General features: G+C 36.9%; 1 protein-coding gene across 2 annotated transcripts in view; it reads left to right on the forward strand.

The window, feature by feature from the left end:
- The window catches only part of LOC124633146, a 152,094-nt gene extending 144,131 nt beyond the window's left edge, over positions 1–7,963 (forward strand). For both annotated transcript variants that reach the window (XM_047168271.1, XM_047168272.1), the window contains 13 exons: positions 32–124; positions 597–658; positions 805–876; positions 1,409–1,546; positions 2,306–2,371; positions 2,866–3,057; positions 3,898–4,117; positions 4,290–4,545; positions 4,721–4,883; positions 4,984–5,202; positions 5,279–5,448; positions 5,584–7,409; positions 7,745–7,963. In XM_047168271.1, the coding sequence (XP_047024227.1) occupies positions 32–124; positions 597–658; positions 805–876; positions 1,409–1,546; positions 2,306–2,371; positions 2,866–3,057; positions 3,898–4,117; positions 4,290–4,545; positions 4,721–4,883; positions 4,984–5,202; positions 5,279–5,448; positions 5,584–7,399 (3,467 nt within the window). In that variant the 3' untranslated portion in view covers positions 7,400–7,409; positions 7,745–7,963. The remainder of the gene's footprint in view (positions 1–31; positions 125–596; positions 659–804; positions 877–1,408; positions 1,547–2,305; positions 2,372–2,865; positions 3,058–3,897; positions 4,118–4,289; positions 4,546–4,720; positions 4,884–4,983; positions 5,203–5,278; positions 5,449–5,583; positions 7,410–7,744) is intronic.
- Positions 7,964–20,477: the final 12,514 nt, after the last annotated feature.

Consider the following 20,477-nt stretch of genomic DNA (forward strand, 5'->3'; position numbering starts at 1 on the left):
CATATAGCTTTATCTAAATGTTATATTGCAGGTGCGGCCGCGGCATCACGTTTGTATGTGGATGCAGTGGGTAAGCTCGGGCGACAAGCACAACAGGGCACTTGGGGAGGATGCGCCGATATTGGTAAGACATTTATTTTATTTACAGAAGTTTAATTTTGAGAAATATTGGCACATGCTCGATGAACAAGCAAGAATTATATAGGTACTTCGTTGGTTCAGTATACACCTTTCGTTTTTATAAAGAACTTAAACTACTATTATATAATTCTACTAAACTAAGAATATGGGATACGATCTCTCAAGTGAAAGCCTCCAATAATGGTATTAAGCATAACTATTGTAGTAAATAGGGCATCAAATTTGTTATACGAATGTGAAATCTAATGTCACTGGAAAATTATTTTAAGGATAATAAACAAACAATTAAAAACTCTGTGTACCTGTTTCGAGAAAATAAGCACGAGGATTGTCGAGCTCATTACGAGCCTATCTTGTTTTTCTAAATAACAGTAAAGTTTATTTCGCCCTAAATATAATTTCCTCCGAAGAGTATGAATTTAATTAACAATCTAAACAATAACAATAATTTTCAGGAACAGCCCTAATGAAAGTCGTCGAGGTGTACCGGGAAATTCAAGATCAACAAATGAATATCGTAAGTTCTATTTATAAGGCGAAGTCACAGACAAGACAAAGATAACATTTCTACCTAAGTATGTGTGTGTACATTTGCCTCTGTCCTTGTAGTGGAAACTTTATCAGAATGATCCCATCCAATAATCTACAAGTTGTTTGTTTCAGCTGAAGGCATTCTACGTAGATCTGCTGGTACCCTTGGAAACTAATCTGGAGAAGGATACAAAAGTAGTACAGGTCAGTCAATAAGGTTTTTTCTTTCTTTCATAATCTTTTATGTGAATAGTTCCAAGTTTCAAGGGATTGTTTACCGGATAGAGGGAATAGGGTTCCAAGTTCAAATAAGCTTAGTACAGCGCCCGGGAGATAAGACTTTCTATTAAAAAAGTTTCGACAACATAGCTCGTATATATTTTTATAAATGGTGTGGTTTGTTTGTTCAGTATAAGCTTCGACCATTTCTTGTATTTTCACACCACACAAATAATATTACATTTGAAAGACTGGCTGTGAAAAAGAACATATCTAACAACAGTTTAAAAATTCAATAAAAGTTTCGAAACACGGACGATTTTATTGACTACAAACAACAGACAGTTGCTGTGTTTGACTCTCAAAACTCAAGCACAATTTTGTCCCTTTCATCATAAAAGTCCGTACTAGGAAATTCATATGGCTGAAAAATATGACGTACGAGAACTCGGTTCACGAAACAATTGAAATTCGAAATTCGACGTTCAATTACTGATTTGTTTCTTTTTTGTTTTAGTCGGAACAAAAGAGGTTTTTACAACAACACAAGCTTCGGTCGGAGAGCTACAGTAAGGCTGCTGCAACTATAAAAAAGCAGAGGAAGAAAAAGCCTAATGTTACCAAAGTTGGATCGGCCATGGATAAGGAGATGAAGGTACTTTCATAGCATTTCGTATTTAGAATGTGTACAAAGAATGACGATGCGTCGATTTAAAAAGCATAGAGTTACCATATTTAATGCGTTTATAAAACTGTTTAATTTAAATACAGTCATCTGAATGGGTCGCTCTACAAAATAATATTAAAATGTATTCCGTTGGTTATGCTAAACGATTTAATTTCTATGTATTTTAGTGCAATAGATTGCAATTCTGCGCAGTCTCATTCAATGGTAATAGGAAACTAGAATGCATTGAATTATTCAAACCACATTATTGAAACCAGAGGAATATCAGTACATAAAATATTTCCACAAGAGCTTGCCGTGACATATTTTCACGTAATAGGCATAATAATAGTTCATATAAATAATATATTCTCATATAAACATGAAATACGATAATACATCGTAATATGTTAATTTACCAGTCCTATTGTATGTTAGACATTTTGATTAACAGGCGACTCATTTCGATAAAATATCATAGATGTTTTGATTAAAATTAGGAGTGGTAAATATATTTGATCATTAATTTCGAACAGCTGCATTAAAGGGACACCGGTACACGCACACACAGGTACACGGAACGGAAAATCCTAACTTCTACGAATATTAATCACAGAAATATTAAATCAATAAACCTACAAACTTCAAAAATCATTAACCAGAATAAACATGAAACCCACAATGACAATCAAACATCAATAGAAAACGATTCCCGAACTCATAATGACTTTGCACTATTTTTTACAGAACATGCAAATACTCGAAGAAGAGAAAACAAAATTGGATGCATTCTGCGAACAAAGCTTGAAGAACGTAAGTACTCTGTAACAACGAACGTCGAATTGTATCCTACCACAATACTCCGACAAAGGGAAACGAACAATACTATAGAACTTTTATTGATCTTTGCACAACTACATTGAGTTTTATTCACAGAGACAAGCTTAGTAATTGAATACCAAAGACCACTTGGAAACAATAATGATCTAATTAAAAATATTTAACGACTGCTGACTGCATTGCTACAGAGAATTTACTTATTTCTTTCACTCCCTTTTGCTGAGTATTTAAATTAATTGAAAACAGTTCGAGATTAAAACATGCCACTGCTGTAACGATTTAAATTATGTTATTAAAAAATCTCTTTCGTTCAGTTCCCAATCATTATAAGTAATTAAGTATTTCCAGTAAATTTCTGTCATTTATTTTCAACTCATATAAACAGCTTTAAATACCGACGTTTCCACTATGTAGGTCTTCATTTTGGCTTTCAAAAGGCCTCTAATACTTATAATTTATATCCTCAGGCTATGACACAAGAGCGTCGCCGATACGGCTTCGTGCTTGAACGACAATGCTCCTTGGCTAAACACTGGCTGGCTTACCACACTGCTGGAGCGGCTGCCTACAACTCTGGCTTGGAAGAATGGCTCGAAGTATCCAGGACCCGTGAATTCCTGCCTCCTAATGTTGAAGCTATGTTCGTCAGTAGAATGAGGGTACGTAGTTTTATTGCGCTCCTTGTTAAAGAAGATCGATGAATATACTTTGTGGCAAAAGATTATCTGTAATTATGATCAAACTTGACATTTTGATTTGAATTAAATTCATGAAACCCAATTTTAATTCGTTCAATAAAAAAATTAAATTAATAAGTATTACTTTACGTAATATACTTAAATATGTAGAATAAATACTTCTGGGTTATTATCACAAAAATTAAAATGAATTGAATACTGCTTAAAATTAATGACGAACATACAAAATGGCAGGTGACGCACCGGTAAATAAGTTATCCAAAAATAAATTAATTTTAATTTTTAATGTAACATCCTGATTCACCCTAAAAGATGTCAATTAAGAGCTTTCTGTTCGGAACGTTGATTTTTCCCTTTTTCGGGGTTTTTCGTAACTCAACTCGGACAAAATGTGAATGAAATAACATTTTGATGTAATAAATCTAATATCACGTCATGTCACAGCTAATGTCGTCATAAAAATCTGTCTCCACTAACGTAACATTATTTATGGACTCTTACAAGATAAACTGCTCAATTTAACGATCGTATTCCTTCAAATTACCTATAGAATAGGTAATGTAATTGTTAAATTGCTTAATGGTTCGCTAGGAATTGTATCTCCTGCAGTAGATCCAACAAATAATACATTTTATGGCTGTTTATCTGATCCTGATCCAAGTTTTATAGCTTCGTGTGGAATAAGCCATGAACTCAATTCTACTTGGTTGAGCTCAAGGTTGTGCTTCATCTTAATTGTCGATCTGAGTCTACTTACTTAAGAGTTCCTTCTTATTCAAACTGACGTCATTTTGTTTACAGCAAGTGTCATTCTGGGCTGATGAAGATGTATACGCCAGCCCACGCATTGGTGATGATGATGATCGAGCATCAGTTGGCTCCGCTTTGCGTAAAACTAGATCAGTGGATGCTTCATGCCTAGATGTCAGATCTATCGGAGACCTCGGGTCACCAGCTCAAGGGTTGTCAAGAGCCAAATCTGATTTCAATCTTCAAGCCAGCTCAAATAATGAAGATCAAGGTAAGGTTGCCGTCGAATATGAGAGTATACTCAATACTGTAGATTTCACTAGACATATTTACAAATAAATGTTACAATGGCCCTGGGTGTTGTTCTGAATGCCGTAGTAAAAATATGATCATGTGAGGGAGTTACGAGCAATTTATTAAAGTTTAATTTAATGTGTTTCCAGTGAACGACACACGCACAGCTACCCGTCCGTCATCGCTTGCCCCACCGACCTGCACTTCGAGAGACCCGCCATTGGCCCGAGCTTTATACGCCTATGCTGCTGCTGGAGATAACCAGCTGAGCTTCCAACAAGGAGATGTGCTAGCCCTTCTAGGAGAAAGGACTAAAGGGTGGCAATATGGAGAAAACTTGCGCTCTCATCACGCTGGCTGGTTCCCACTTGCCTATACCGAGCCGATTCCAATGGATGATACTGGGTGAGTTTACCAATGTTCTAGAATCTTCTCACCCTTTGTGTTGATCTTTATGTAATTTTTTCTGCCATTTTATGTAGGGCATTGTGTGAGTACTCTCTCACAAGCCAAGTTCTGGCCAAGGTGTTTTGATCCATAAACTATGGTTTTAGTATTAACAAATGGATTTTACTTCCAGAAGTTCACCAGCTCGATGGAGCTGTGTACAGACACCATCTGAGGCTCCGCCACCAGCACCGATTGCGCATGCTCAAACCACGCCATCGGTTACAGTGCACACACATTCACATCCACCAGCTCGCATGTTTGGTGATACTGTCACTGCTCATCATGTCTCAAAGGTAAACTCAATTTACATACCTCATAATAAAGTAGTTCTTCAAACAAACTGTGACTTTAAGTAAAGTGTAAAATGACAAAAACATTTTTTTTGTTCCATAGGGTCGGCTTGGAAGTGGTTCTCCAGGATTGCCACCAACTTTACCAGCACCCTCGCCCAGTGCTCTGAGTACTTCAGCTAGTGCTACATTCCACGCATCTACCCCGGCTGCTGGCGCCACCAGTGCTATCAAAAACTCTACGTCATCAGCCAGTTTTACTACACATGCTGTCATAGAAACAAGGAGTTTTGGGCCACAGACATTACCTATGCGTTCTCAGGTATATATTGCCCAATCTCTTTAAAACAGGTATGAAATTATAAAATGAGTAAAATGAACTATTTTCTTACCTGCAGGTGGCCCAGAATAAAGCAGGACCAGCCAAAACTGTTGTAAGTGCTGTCGGTGCTGTAGGAAATGTATCCCTACATAGCTCCAATGATTCAGGATTCTCCAACGAGCCACCGCCACAGCCAGACGTAGATTACAGTGATGAAGAAGCTCAACGACTGCGAGTGCCTATCAGGTATCTAAATACCCCTATGCGTTAAGTTACATTTATCTGGATTAATTTTAACCTCCTGTATGCTTGACTTTTTTTGTTGCTTTTATGTAGTTAAGCTAGTTCCATTCACTTTTCCTTTTATTTATTTTTTTGTAGTAAATCTGCTCAGCAAAACAACGATAACAGAGCATATTTGCTCAAAACTCAGAGCTTGAGACGAGGTCCTGCGTCCAAAAATAACAATGCAAATGGATATTTGACTGACGATCAGCAATTAATGTTGCGCAATATGTTGGACATGGATAAGGACTCACAAAAAGTAAAAAGGACAAAATCCTTCTGGAAATTTGGCCGGACTACTGCTGAAGAAATAATGGAAGGAATGTCGCTCTGGCAACATCGTGATATTGTTGATACAGTTCCAGAATATAAAAAGAAACTTTTTGAGAAGATGAAAAAAGAATTGCGTCCTGCACCTGAAATTCCTAAACAAGCTAGCCCAGATAAGATGCTGCCAACAGAAAATGGACAACCACCGCGTCCTAAAGACACACATACTATTGATAGAAAAGATATGAAAGCTGTAAACGGCATACGCCAAGCCAAAAGCCTTGGCTCAATCCAAAACGAAGAAAGAATCGAAAAAGTTCGCAAGAACATGGAAGGCTATCAACAACCCCAGAATATGAACAAGAAAAGCATGTCTGAGAAATCGATAACTGAAGAAAAACATGAAGATTTTGTTCCACGAAACGAGTCGAGGCATTCGGATTTGACCAATACGAGTACAATTAAAACGAACTTTGAAAACAGTTTCTACAACGATGAAAACGGAGAAGGGTTTGTAATGAAAACAGTGAAGCGGAGAGAAATATTGCAGAAATATGATAATGACAGCAGCTCTGACGTCAATTCTGTTGCTTCGAGCACTGATCCATATGACTGCATAATCGTAGATGATCATATGAAATCAAGGAAGCAGCAAGAAATAGATAGACGTCGACAGACACAAATGATGGAAGAAGAAGTGAAAAAACGCAAAGAAAATGCTTATATGCCTGAATTTGAAGAAATAGAAGTGACTCCAATCAAACCTCACGTACGTGCCACATTGTCTTCAGAAAAAGCTAAATCTTCTGCACATGAGCGAAGTCCGCCTAAAACCATGGAATTTAAAACGTTCAAAGATAACTCGAAAGAAATTAAGACGTTTTCAGCATCATCTGAAACACTTAAGTACAAAGACAATGAACAACATACTGATAGATACGGTATACCTATTGAACGAAACAACAACGACATCAGAAATGAAGAAATTTACAACGGACACGATGAGGGAACCTTGAAATACAAGAAACGATCGCATAATGAAGAAAAGAATCACCAGCAAAACAATTTCGAAAATGGACATAAAAGTCATAAAAAAGAATATCCACAGGCTGAAATGAGAAACCAGAAAAAAGAAGGTCGATCGTATGAACCCACTCGTGAACCGAGAATCGATTATTCGCTAGACAGACGACAAACAAAGAAAGAATTTACTGACACTAAGGGCAGAGATCCAAAGAAGAGCAGAGCTAACAGAAGTTATGACGACAGCTCCTTACCATACAATGGACGCAGAGAAGAAAGGTACTACGAAGCAAACATATCGTACTTTAGCGACCAAGAAAGAAGATCGTCAAGATATGACTACGAAACTGATTCGAAGAAAGCTGAGAAATCCAAGATCCGTCAAGAGGAGGCGCGGCTTGAAGCAAGGCGTTTCATCGATCGTAGAAGTGAGGGCCCATACAGCGAATCAGACGACCAAAAGTTCAACGAAGCGTTGAAGCAACAGCGACCACAGCTGCTTCCTCGCACCAAGTTACTGAAAAGACCGTCGGAAGGAAACGAGATGTTGCCAGAAGAGGGCCATACTTTTGGACCGTGGTATGATTTATGGGGACGCGAAACAGCCGTCTACAAATAATACAAAGGAGGTTTGTTTTTAATTACTTACTGATACTATCTTTTGTTTTACTTTTGTAGGCATGAATTCACTATTTTTTGCTGCTTTTTCTATATTTTCTCTGTACGTTTTGTTTTTCATGACACGTATTTAGACCTGAAATAATATTTAATTAATAAAAATAACAATATATCTTTACTCACAGTATTACAACTTGTCTATAAATAAATCACACTAAAGTATTATTCAATTGAAAAAGCAAACAAAATTAAATTACCGTTCTCAAAATGACTGCAATCAAAGTAAAAGCAGAACCCTAAATAGATTCTTATTTCATGGGGAGTATATTTTCCATTTTTCCCGCAGGCCACAACAATTTGCAACGGTGAAGTTAAGGAAAGCGTTAACAAATGATCGCTCGTCGCCGGCCATCGAGTAATGTTTTATATATGCGTATAATATAATATAATTATATTATTTTGTTAATTAATATTAATTGTAAATTAGAAACACCATGTATTTTGTACAGTTAAATATTCATAGTCTAACAAAGAAATATATCACAATTTTTTACAATAATCTAAATGTTCGTTTGTTTCATTTTGTACCCTGGAAGCATACATAGATCTACCCTACTACTATGTATATACATATTATAAATGTGCCTAATACATAAAAGTGTTCCGTATATCCTAAATAGCAGCTTCATCTAAAATCCCAACTCCAAAAAATGTAAGGGACTGCAATATGTTTTACTGAAAATACGGCTCCAAAAAAAAAAGAAATCAAATCATAAAATCGTGTTTGTCGCAAAAGAAAAATCAACGTTCAATTGGCCCCACGTGACAATGACCGATGATTTATTGCGTTTCCTGTTCCTATGGGGATCGGCGGAAATGACGCGCCGACTCTGTCTCCACGAGAAATATTCCCTCGATATGTTATGTTCGTGGGGCTCACTCCTGCCGTCAATTATACGAATAAGGTTTAGGGAAGTAAAAGCCTTTTTGTTGGCGGCCACATCCGATGGCAGAGACACTGCTTTATTATATCACAGATAGAGGATATCTTGGGTATAGGTCGAAGTTATCACAAAGGGGATTTGGAGAGCGTTAAGGTAGGGCTTATCTCAGGGTCTCAGTCTTGGAAAGCTTTATTGCTTAGATTACAATTAGAATTGGGGTTATTGAAAGTCCATCTACAACAGAAATAGGTATAAGAGGTATTTTGAGATAAGCACACGAAGACATGAACAACAATTTACAACACTTAAACGAAACACTTATTTCCACCTTAGAAGCCAACTTGTCGTCGGCGAACAAGTAAAAACAATGAAAGCCACAAAAACTTTCTAGATAGACCACCTGTAGTTTCGCCAACTGTTAATTTTCACGCCAAGTACGGACTGGGCTGGGCATTATAAATCAATCACACGTCAAGGCGACGTCTGACGGCGTTGATAGAACAATATGCCGATTTGCTATATGTGCCTACTTCTAAGTCTGTATGGTGTTACACTAGTACGATCTGAAGGTGCTAATTACGGTGAAGTGTGAATGATCTGATCTCTGAAATTATCGGACAGATTTGAAAAAATAAAACTTTTTAGAATTTTCAACATCACCAAAATAAGAAGAACGAGATATGTAGGTACATAGATTAATAGCTTAACAACAGGCAACATAAAAAGTTCCATAGCAACGGGAGGGCGAAACCAAGAGGTGTATAGCTAGTATTACAAAATGTCACTGTAGCGTGCGAATGATGTAGGCACACATTCAATATAACTCAACAACGATTTTCTCCTAAAGTATTGACAGAGTTTTTCATAATAGCATTGTCGAAAAAGGGTCAGAAGCGAAGTACCTATGTATTTTGTACTGATGCATATAGCTACATGAACAGATGTAACATGAAGTTAGGTATGGCATGGCAGATGGGTAAACACGTTAGATGTAAGTTAAATAAGTACGATTAATCTTCTACCTAACTTTAAACATAGGTTTAATAACGTAGAAAATGTTATATCTATCGGATTTACATGTCAAAAGTTACATAAAGCAAAGATTAACAAGCTGTCTGCAGCCAAACAAAAATTCAATTCGTACTCCTAACATCCGTATTCGGGCAAATTAAACTGGAGTAAAAGGGACGTAAAATATGCATACTACGGTAAAACACCTGAGCATGTTACTTACAGTAGATATGGGGTATTAAAGAGCTGTAGAGAAACGCCTTCGTTTGATACTAAGAGCCTGGCTTTCGTTTTGGGGATCCGTGCAAGAGCTAAGGACCCTTTTAGAAAGACGTCAAGTACTACCGTGCTTAAAAGGTTTACCTGTATTTGAATTCAGATATCTGCTCAATACAATTTTGGCGAAGAACTTTACAGACACTTAAGATGTTTAGGTATAATAGGTATGTCCTTTACACATAGAAATATTTTTAATTAATTTCATTAGCGTTACTTGCGTCACTTAAAAAATGGGCTAAGCCAAATTCAGCTATTGTTGTTGGATTTAGAACGAACATTAACATTTATCCTTTGACTTAAGAATACGGTAGCTATGGAACCCTTGAACTCTGCTGGTTGCAGCGTACTTAGCTGGTTTTTCTTTGTAAAGCAGCTGAGTTAAGCGCAAAAAGCGGCTGCGATTATGTTCCACCGACAGGAAGCTCGACCCGCTCTGGCCCTTCAAAAGGAGCAGCAATCCAGACTTAAAGGCGAAATCTTTGTTAACATAATAATATGGAAGCAAGCGAGTATGTGGTAGAGGTTTTTGCAAACGAGAACTTTGTTATTTAATAGCTTCGTTTTACATGTGTTTTTGAGAACATTACCTACCTATTTTCATGTGAAGCATCATGTAATATTTTTACTCTGTGCACAAAACTAATCTATACTAATATTATAAAGCTGAAGAGTTTGTTTGTTTGTTTGAACGCGCTAATCTCAGGAACTACTGGTCCGATTCGAAAATTTCTTTCAGTGTTAGATAGCCCATTTATCGAGGAAGGCTATAGGCTACTTTTTATCCCGGTACGGGAAGTAGTTCCCACGGAATGCGGGTGAAACCGCTGGCAGAAGCTAGTCTAATCCTAAAATTCTATCAATGCTTTTTTTACGTAACATAACAAACCATTTAATTTCCGATCCCCTAACGACAGCTTTCAGCAACAATAGCCAGTTGATGAATGCCGTAACATGACAAACAAACAGAGGAATCTTCCCGGCCCACATAAAAATCAATTTGCAGTGCAAATCGAGCGAGGAGACCAATGCTTTCCAAGTCATCGATTCCCTTAAGCTCCGTGGCCTGGAAATTTCCACAATTTTGTAAAAAATATGCAGTGACTTTTTAAATGCATGGGCTAGGCACGCGTCACCGGGCGCCGCGCATCAGGGATTTCGTTTTAATCCTACTGCAATAGAAAGTCTGATATCAAAATTGGAGAATGAAGTTTCACGATTGCTGATTGTTTTGGTAAATGATTATGGATAACCTGAGCGTTTTCAGTACAGAATTGTATTTGTTATAAATAAATATTACTTATATACCTTTTTGTATTAGATAAGTTGGTATGAGAATTGTATTGTTGTAGTTCGTTTTGTTTTGAAATTGGCACGAAAATACTTTTGACCTAGTTACCCAAATTACAAAAGTAAGTAATGCGAAATCTTCTAAAACATCTAATAAGAATGGTAAGCTCGCACCTCAGTAGGCCTAGGCAAGACATTTGCGAATCAAGGCATTTGTCTCGAATCTCGTCTATATTCAAATTTTAAAATGTAACTCGGCGCAGGGTTCTGGCGGAGCGCTATACGTAAGCCAGATGATAAGCGGACAGGGCAATTTGGCAACGAAACCAGCCTCTATCACAATTCGATGCCAACCCGCACCGGCCTACGCAACATAGACCGTTATTTTAGTTCCGGTGGCCTAATTTATGTTTAAATGGACGCTTAATGAACGCTATTCTGTCCCAGTTAGTTCCATGGAAATATTGGTTATGAAATTTTATGAATCAAAAATATTTTGTTGCGTATAAACAATGGATTTTACTGGCCGTTCGTCGATTAAATGTTTTGTGCGCAACAACAAAGAGGTGGAATTATGGTACCGTTTTCCGGTTTTGACACACAAATTCAATTTTCCTCCTTTGGAAATTGTATCGTATGTGACACCGTGACAGCATTCAAACCGAAATCGAAACAGACGAAAGAATAGCAAAATGAGGGAAACTGAGTGACGTGTCAATCATTCGATTTGATCTCAATCATCTCGCTCACGGATACCTACGTCAGCCGTCGACAGCCCCGACGGTGTTATAGATTTCAATCTGTCAAATCATGTTTTGTACTCACAAAAAGTTTTACCCTCAGCTCCGTTTGGTATTCGCTTGAGAGAAAAGTTTACGTAGTTGGCAAAGGTAAACGTGATATTGGTGGTGCCGATAATGTTCATACTTACTTATACGCAACTGCGAGAGGGTTGTTTCATTACACAAACAATCTAGTTTATAACTCAGAATGTAGCAAACTACATGAAACTTGATCCTTTTACACGGAGTAGATTAAGTACACTCCATCAAAAACATTGTTGAAACTTTCATATCTCTCTTTATAGTACAAACTGCAGTGGATTCCAACACATTAATGTACAAATTTTACACAATGGCTAGTTAATGTGTCTAGACTAGTGAAAAAGCACACAAGTTGGAATTGACGTTGCCACTTTATAGCGGCTCCGTTTGTTATTGTCCCACTTGTACGCGAGCCAAGCGATGTTCCAGGAGCCAAATACATTCCAAATAGGTACGTTACGAGGCCGAATAGCCGAACAGCAATGCATACTGTTAAGTCAGCGTCTCGTTACATTACGGATAACTCAAACGTAATAGATCTGCGCCTTACTTAGTCCAGACGCACGGCCGACAACGGATGGGTTTATGGGTACGAAATGTGCCGCGTCGACATGCATTGTTGCCTGGTTGTGAAAGATTAGTTAACATAATTATGTATTCGAATACCAGATTAAAAGAACCTCAACCAAAAAAAATATTTGCATCGCCTCTACTGTATATGCGTTTGTCATGCGGTAGCGTCAACAACAAAATCCGTTTATTTTTGTGGAAGTTTACCTTCGTGTCGGGCGTATTCAATAGCTGCTTCAGTTAAATAAAAAGTAGTTACTTCCCGAAGGATACTTTGGCCTTCGGCTAGTGTTGGTCTGCTCTTGAGAGCTGATACATATTGCATTAGCCTCCGTCTCGAGCCAGTTTGATCCGAACACGTTGTTTTAGCCCTCCATTCTGTGAGATCTCAGCCCGACGTGGAAATCTTCACCGCCGTTCGAATAACACGAAGGATCAACAAAAAGTTTTTTATCAATTCTAGGAAGTTGCGAATCAGGATAGCGGCGGCCGCGGTAAGTTTTAAGTGAAGCGAATTTTTTAATTAGTTTCTTAAGACACAATCTGCGGAAAAATGGAAAAGTTTTACGGCGGAATGTATGTTTTTAAAATATGTTTAATGCGTAACTTTAGATGCAATGTTTGTTTCTTTTAACTTTTTCTACTGGAAGTATCTGACCTTAATTTATACAGGGATCCAATGCTATAAGAGTTTACCTTTGTTCTGCTTCATAAAAGTAGATTGAGAAAATTCGCAAAGGGTTCCGTTTACAAAATATTTGGATACCGCACTAAAATCTGTAACATAATACAGCAGTAAAACTAGTAGATAAAATGAACTAAATATGGAAAAGTGTGTGTACAAGCTAAACGAAACGCAAGCTCTTTATAATAAGCCTTTTCCATGCGTCGATTATGCAAAACTGCAATGTTGTTCCGTTCACCCTATCGTTTATGTGCCAAAAGAATATTGGAGGAATGAATTGGTTATAAATAATATCCCGTGTCAGTAAAGAGGTAGCGTGGAGGAGACGCATTATGCGGTGAGTGAAGTCGAGACAGACGACCCTGTGGTTGCTGTTTACCCTCAGAAAGTAAATGTCAATAAACTTCAAGGGGACTCCAGGGGAAAAGTGTCCGCGTGAGGACCCGTTGTTTCAGTGGCGACAGAATAATGCAAAATATATGTTCAATTTATACGAACGCCTATTTTGCGGCAAAGGCTTTGCGTGACCTCTTTAGTGTTAAGTATTAAGATTAAAATAAAGGAATTGGATGTTGGTGGTTTATTCAAGAAAATTACAAATTCGTTTTATGCTCATTCTTCCCCACCTAGCAGTCTTTTAAAGATCAGAATTTTTCAATTTTTCTTGGTAACTTATGACACGTCATTTCACGTCTCATCTTCATCCTGACATAACTATGAAGGCGTATTTTGTGTTGTCCCTTAATTAGATTTGAATCTCTAAAAAAGCAGAATTATAATCACAGCCAAGTAAAACAACTAGGGAATGTAGAGAAATAAAGAAATGCTTATTAAAAATATAGTATTTCTATTAAAGACATCGACAAGAAACAATAAATTATGCGACCGACATTTATGATAAAGATTGTACTAGAAAGATACTTTTAATCCATTAGGACACCAACCCAGAAAAATACATTATAAGTTACCTATTCTGGCATCTTATGGAAACGATAAATCTTAGCAACAAACTAAGGAACAAGTTCTGCTTTCAAACTAAAGTCTTTATGTAAAATATAAAATTGGAGCTCCATAGCCTTCATAGCTTTTGGATTTATACTTGAAACTTTGGGAGCCACTTGTTTCTATCCTCCGAGTACCGAAATTTACATCACTCGACTCCCAAACACGTATGCTAAAAGCTTTCTCAGATTTTGTTTGGACTATCCACAGTTTTAGAAAGATATTACCGAGTTTTATAGCGGTGTATGAAAATTCTGCAAGTGAATAAATGGGTTTAGCTTCTTACTTTAATCTCAGCAAGTTGGGTGTTAAATGTTTTATGTGTTGTTGCTTGAGGTGTGGGCTTAAGTTTTAAAGATATTTTTGTTGACGACGACACTACAATAAGAAGAATAAAAAACTTATAAAAATAAGCTTACACCGTGCTCCTTTCAAACAGCACCTGTAAGCAAACATGTGAATCGCTAAATGTAAAGTTTAATCCATAAAATCTGTATTAGAAAACGTTATCCCCAAAGTCACAACCAATTCATTTCCTTAATTCCTCATCATTATTGCAATTCACTGAAGTGGAATGCGGCAAATTGCCTTCATTTACTACTTGGTCTAGGTCCTCGTAACGGAACGCCGGAACCTAGCATTTGTAACCGTAGCTACTAAACGACTTGCTGAACAAGCTACGAGATTTATTATACTGGTAATCGTTTACTTACACTGGTCATTTTGTACTGCATGTGCAGAATATCTCGGAAACAGAATGAGTAATGTATGTGCTAAATAAGTTAGGGTTTAATTCAGGCGTTTAAGTGTAGCTTGCATAATGGATGTGCGGGAGTTTGCAATGCCCTTTGCGGGGCGTGAACAAACAAAAATTCAGACTGAACAAATATCTGTAGGGCGTGTAAATGTTTGCGGCTTCCAAATTGACATGACTGTTCGTCAATTAATAAATTTTTTATGATATAATGTAGCAGTGAAAATGTTTAACACATGCGTTTTTTGCTCACTCATACCAAATGAGTGCCTTTACATTTCACATCGACTTGCGTAATTCGATGACGCTTTAAACCTGGTAAAAAAAATTAAACGAAGATTAATATTTTCGTTAGAAAACCTGATCGTGATATAGGTACCTTATCTACCGAAAAAAAAAACTCCCAAACAAGAGCCTATATCAAAAACTTCTACATCAACAATTTTAATTAACTCCGAAATACTAATCAAACATTAATTTCACACACCAAATATAATAAGGGCCAAATTAATATTTAGACAATCGGTTGTTAGATAAAAGTTTATTATTACATATAAAGAGGGAGAAGCATTTAAGGCGCTGACAGCATCCAAATTGGCTTGTCCCAAACTATTATTTTGCCAAATCTATACAGTTTTTGACGACGAAAAAAATATTTTTTTAATCTTGAACATATTTCTGAGAACCCTGTAAAATTCAAAACACGATCTCGAAAAGTTTTCTCGATACAAAATATTGAAAACTTACCTTGTGATGTTTTACCAAAAGTGATCTTCCAACAAAAATATCTCGATTACTTATCAACGTACATTGATAAAATGTATAACATTAACTAATCCATTTGTAAACAGAACTTAGTTGATTTTTATTTTTGACTACTCAACTCATTTCAAAGCTATTAATTAACATTATGTTACAAACGTTACGAACGTCCCGTCATCAGGCTTCTCTTTCGTACTGTTATATTCATAATTAGTTCGCGGTTATTGCAAATGCATGCATTTTTGATTACTATAAAAATACTTGCAACCGCGTGGCGGCTTCAGTCTACCGGTGCCGTCACTTTGTCAATATCTTATCCTGACGAGTTTAAGACAATCCTTTGCTCTAATCCTTGTAAAGTTCAAGTTCTTTCATTAAAGTAGTGTTAGCAGTATCAGTGGGTTTTTTTTAAAAAGACTGACACCAGCCGCGTCCTAACAGTACGTATTTTGTTTTGGATGGTGTCAGCCTCTTAAAGGGTTAGTAACAGTCAGAAGTCCGGTCGTAAAATATAATGAGAGACTCCACTCTCTGCTAATGACGGCCGGAGTGTTATGACGGAATTTTGTCAAGCAAACTAACGTGCGAGCATTAAGACGAAGGGTAGTTGCCGCTAGAAATGTGTTTATTGTGCCTTTATTATACGGGTTTTTAGATTACTGACACATGTTTTTTTTTTTGGTTCAATTGTTATTTAATTAAAGCACCAGCCTACGAGTGTGCGGGATCGATTCTAGGACTGGCAATTTGTACCTATGTAACAATGTTGTAATGTATGTTCCAAGCTATATGTAGGTTCTTTGTAAGTATACACACTAATGACTGACTTAAGGGAAAGGAAAACATCTTAAGGAAATCTTAAAAGTCTGGAATTGTCAATCCGCCTTGAACAGGCTATTAAAGCTAACTCCTCCTCTATACGAGAAAAGGCCAGTGTCTTGCAGTGGGACAATAAAGAGGCTGAAGATTTCAATAAATAAAAGTTGTTATTTTCATTATTTGACAGAAATTAATAAAATATACAATTTATTTTTCACAATATATCTTTGCAAAAACAAAAACATTCTGCTCCAATTCGGTGTAATAGGTATACCTCTTTCTTGACTTTCACTAATTGGCTAGTATTTCTAAAATTCGGTTACAAAATAATATGTCTCTCGTCTTTATATCGCACTGAAAATTAACAACGTAAAAAATGTATGTAGAATCTTATAAGCCTAACTTTAGTGCTCGTGTGGCTACGAGCCTATAAATTGTATGATAATAAGAAAAACCTAGCTCTCGACTAAATGAGAAAATACAAATTGGTTTTCTAAGCCACTCTATTTTTGCCATCTCAGATTTTATTATAAGGTCTATTCATATTTTTATTAGCTATTTAATTAAAGATACAAATGGGAACTTTAAATAAAGTATCGTTAACACTATCGCTTGGTTATTACCTCTAATATGCGAAAGAGAAGTTTTGCAACTTACTGGAAATACTGTATTCCAAAATGTTGTGACTACTCGAACTGAATCTATTCACGGACAGTGTAACTGGAACCTGTAGCATAAACATTAAAGCAATTCAATCCTATGTTATTCCAAGCTTTTGTATTTCTTCGCGAACTTAACGCCGTGTTTATTATTGTCTACCGCTTCAGACTAATTGGTAACAGGAGGTTGTAATTTAATAAGTTTGCACGAATAACTCTCAATGCGATCCCCGAGATCGTATTATCATTTTTCACTGTAACGTAAATACATGAGAATATCTTGTAACATTATTATATGGCTCACTTTTATATTCATGTTTACGGTATAAGATAACGAAGAAAAATAAAAAGTAATAGCAGAACTTGAGTGGAAGTTGAAACAACAGGACGGGCGGACAATTTAGAGCAAGGCTGTTAAGCAAGGGCAATGTCTTGCTCCTAATACATTGTGGCCGTTTAATGTGACCTCACCTGTCCGTAGATTAATTGGTGGTTCCAAAGAAGTGTGGGGGTCAAAGTACGCTGGCTGTGTACGATAGGAATTAAATGCTGTGGAAGAAAACAATCTGAAGGATCACTGAGTGATGTGCAAAATGCGTGAGAATGTTATTAGTTACTTACTTGTAAAAATGTATTTGTTTATTGAGCGTAACATTATTATCATTGCGATGTCCGTTTACGTTTGTGTCAATTTTCCGTAGAGGAATATGGTCATAAATATCGATCGAGTTGCTCATAAATAATTAGAAAATAAGATCGGTAAGTACTATGTTGAAAAACGTTAATAAAATAATGTATTAAAAACGAGTAATTTACCTATTGATAAACCTGAAACTATAAAATGCAATTATCGAATGATGTATGACGGCTGTCGAAAACTGGACGCCTTGAAAATTGAACTGAAGTCGGACCCCAAGCAAACGGTAGGATTAATCATGGTCAAAAAAGCGAACAGGCTCAACGATATCCCAAGAAACTAAAGCCGCGAAACTGAGAGCCATCATGAAGCAGAAATGTTTGAAAAGAAAAAAAAGAAGAAAAAAAAGAAAAACCATTTTATTTAACACACAAATGACGCAGAAAACAAACACACACAAATACAAACAAATATAACAATGGACAAAACAAACAGTGAAACAAAAAAGAAAAGCGCTGCAGCTGCGTCACTTATGCGTGAAAAGGGGCAACGCTCAGCATAATGCTGTGTCTCGCACACGCAGGCACGAGACAACAGCGCTGGTTTTCAGCGCTGACCCACCACATGACTTGCCTCGGGACTATACAATCAAGACGCCGTTTCGGCACGAATCCAGTAAATTAATAAATATGAATGATGAATGTTTGGATTTCATATCGTTTTTTTCTATTCCAATATTTAACAAAAAAAGATATGCTGGAAGTACAGATATAAGTAAGTGCTTAAGTTTTAATGGTGACAGTTAAACGCACGCCGACAAGTTTTCAGGATACTTCGCAGCCGGGTTTTTCTCCAACGTAATTAGCTATTTTAAACTCCTCCATAACGACATGCTTTTCATCTCCTTTAACACAAAAGGACGTTTTAAAAATTCCATTTTCTCTCTTAATTCGAGCCGTGAATGCAGTTCGTTTTTACAAACTTTTTTGATTGCAGATGGGAAAAGATAAGAGAATATGGACTCGGGAACTTGTGCTAAATTAGTGAATGAATTTAATTTGTCCGTATAAAAAATAGGGGTGAGTCGAATTGAATGAATGAAGCAAAGCGTATCATGCGACGTGTATAAGACAAGAGACGCGTCACCCGGAATTTATTACACGCTCCTCCGATAAGGCGACACGATAATATTAAATCTCTTTTGTATGTTTTCATTTCAAAGATTGAATTACCTTTGTAACCAATTTATGATTCGGTCACATTTCCAGACGGAAATATTGTAGAACATTATAACGGAAATCGCACGACCTAACTGAATGTTCATTTTACTGAAAACAAAATCATGACACGATTTTCCTCAAGGAAACTCTTACAATAAAACATATCTGTCATAATATATTAACACGTTGAAAGAAATAAATTTCACAGAATCAAGCCAAAACTCATTCAATTCTCCCATTTCAGTGAGGACATAAATCATCGTCAGTCGCACCTGACGGTGAGGACAGGATGAAAAATATCGAAACGTTCGAACCAGTATCAACAAGTTCTACTGCTGAAGACTTTTCCTTGTGGAGAATAAAAATGTTTGTTTGTCACCCGATCGAAATACTCGGTTTTATGGACGAGCCATCAAACTTTGATTCTTAGATCCGGTGGGTGAAATGGCACATGAAATTTACCATAACTATAATTTTCTGTCCTGGAAGCACGTTAAGCTTTCGTGCTAGTTGCGCATTTTAGCGTTCGACAAACATGCCCGACCTTTTGTTAGGCAAAGTGGAACATCAGAGAGCTTAGATACCCAGTCGCCATAATCTTACAAGCTATAAAGGGGAGGGCTCATTGTTCGGCGATCTTTACTGTAGGGCTGTCGTTGCTACCCACTGTATGTCAACGAAACGAGCCTTGTATTGTGTGTCGAATATTATGTGGGATTACAAGCGTCGTGTGGGTGGCTGGAGGTTCTAAGAAGCCGTGTTCACGCGACAAATCCTCGCAGCGAGCTTTCACGGCGGTCTCAGCCTCGTCTAGACACAGCGCTTACACCCAGATTTATTATAAACCTATATTACCCCACGCAGTAAGGCTTCTTTTTAATTTTCGAACGCCTGTGTGAAATTATACCTGAAGGTTATAATATATTTTGTGAGATGCCAGAGCACACAGAAGCCATCTTTGAGAAGAATTTATTAAATGTATCCAAAATTAAATGGAAGCTGTATTAATGATATATGGGAGAGTATCAAAGATTTTATTTCGATACAGGTATTTCAACACAATATTTGTGTCTCTGCAAAGTCATGTTATAATAAGTGTTAAAAGTAGGCATTTATTTAATGACAGGCATATAAAAATTGTATAATAGCACACAAGTTCGTAGGCTGATTGGAGATGTAGCCGAATGTAGCTGATTGCACACACATAGCCAAGTTTCACGGCCTAACTAAGCGAACAAATTAGTTCCACAGATAACAACATAGTTTCAGACACACATTGAGCTGACACACTTCCTGGATACCGTTTCTAAGCTTTGTTTCTATTTATATGGAGTCATTCTTTCAAATTAAAATCAAAACATACAACAGTTTGCATTTCGCTCATATTCTTAATACGCTCATCATGGTTCCAAACTTTATTTTTTGCAAAATACGCAACGTAAAACAAATGACAGTATCCATATATCTCCAAACTCAAAACAAAGAAGCCTTATTTCGGCCAACCTTTCTAATCTTGACGACTGCACTAGAAAAGCAAAACCAACATCCCGACGGATAAGTCTCCGAATTACGCAAAGAAACCGTAATGAGAAAAGCTCTGATTAGCAAGGATCCTCGAATAGATCC

The sequence above is a fragment of the Helicoverpa zea genome, chromosome 9 (assembly GCF_022581195.2).
Source record: "Helicoverpa zea isolate HzStark_Cry1AcR chromosome 9, ilHelZeax1.1, whole genome shotgun sequence".
NCBI lineage: Eukaryota > Metazoa > Arthropoda > Insecta > Lepidoptera > Noctuidae > Helicoverpa > Helicoverpa zea.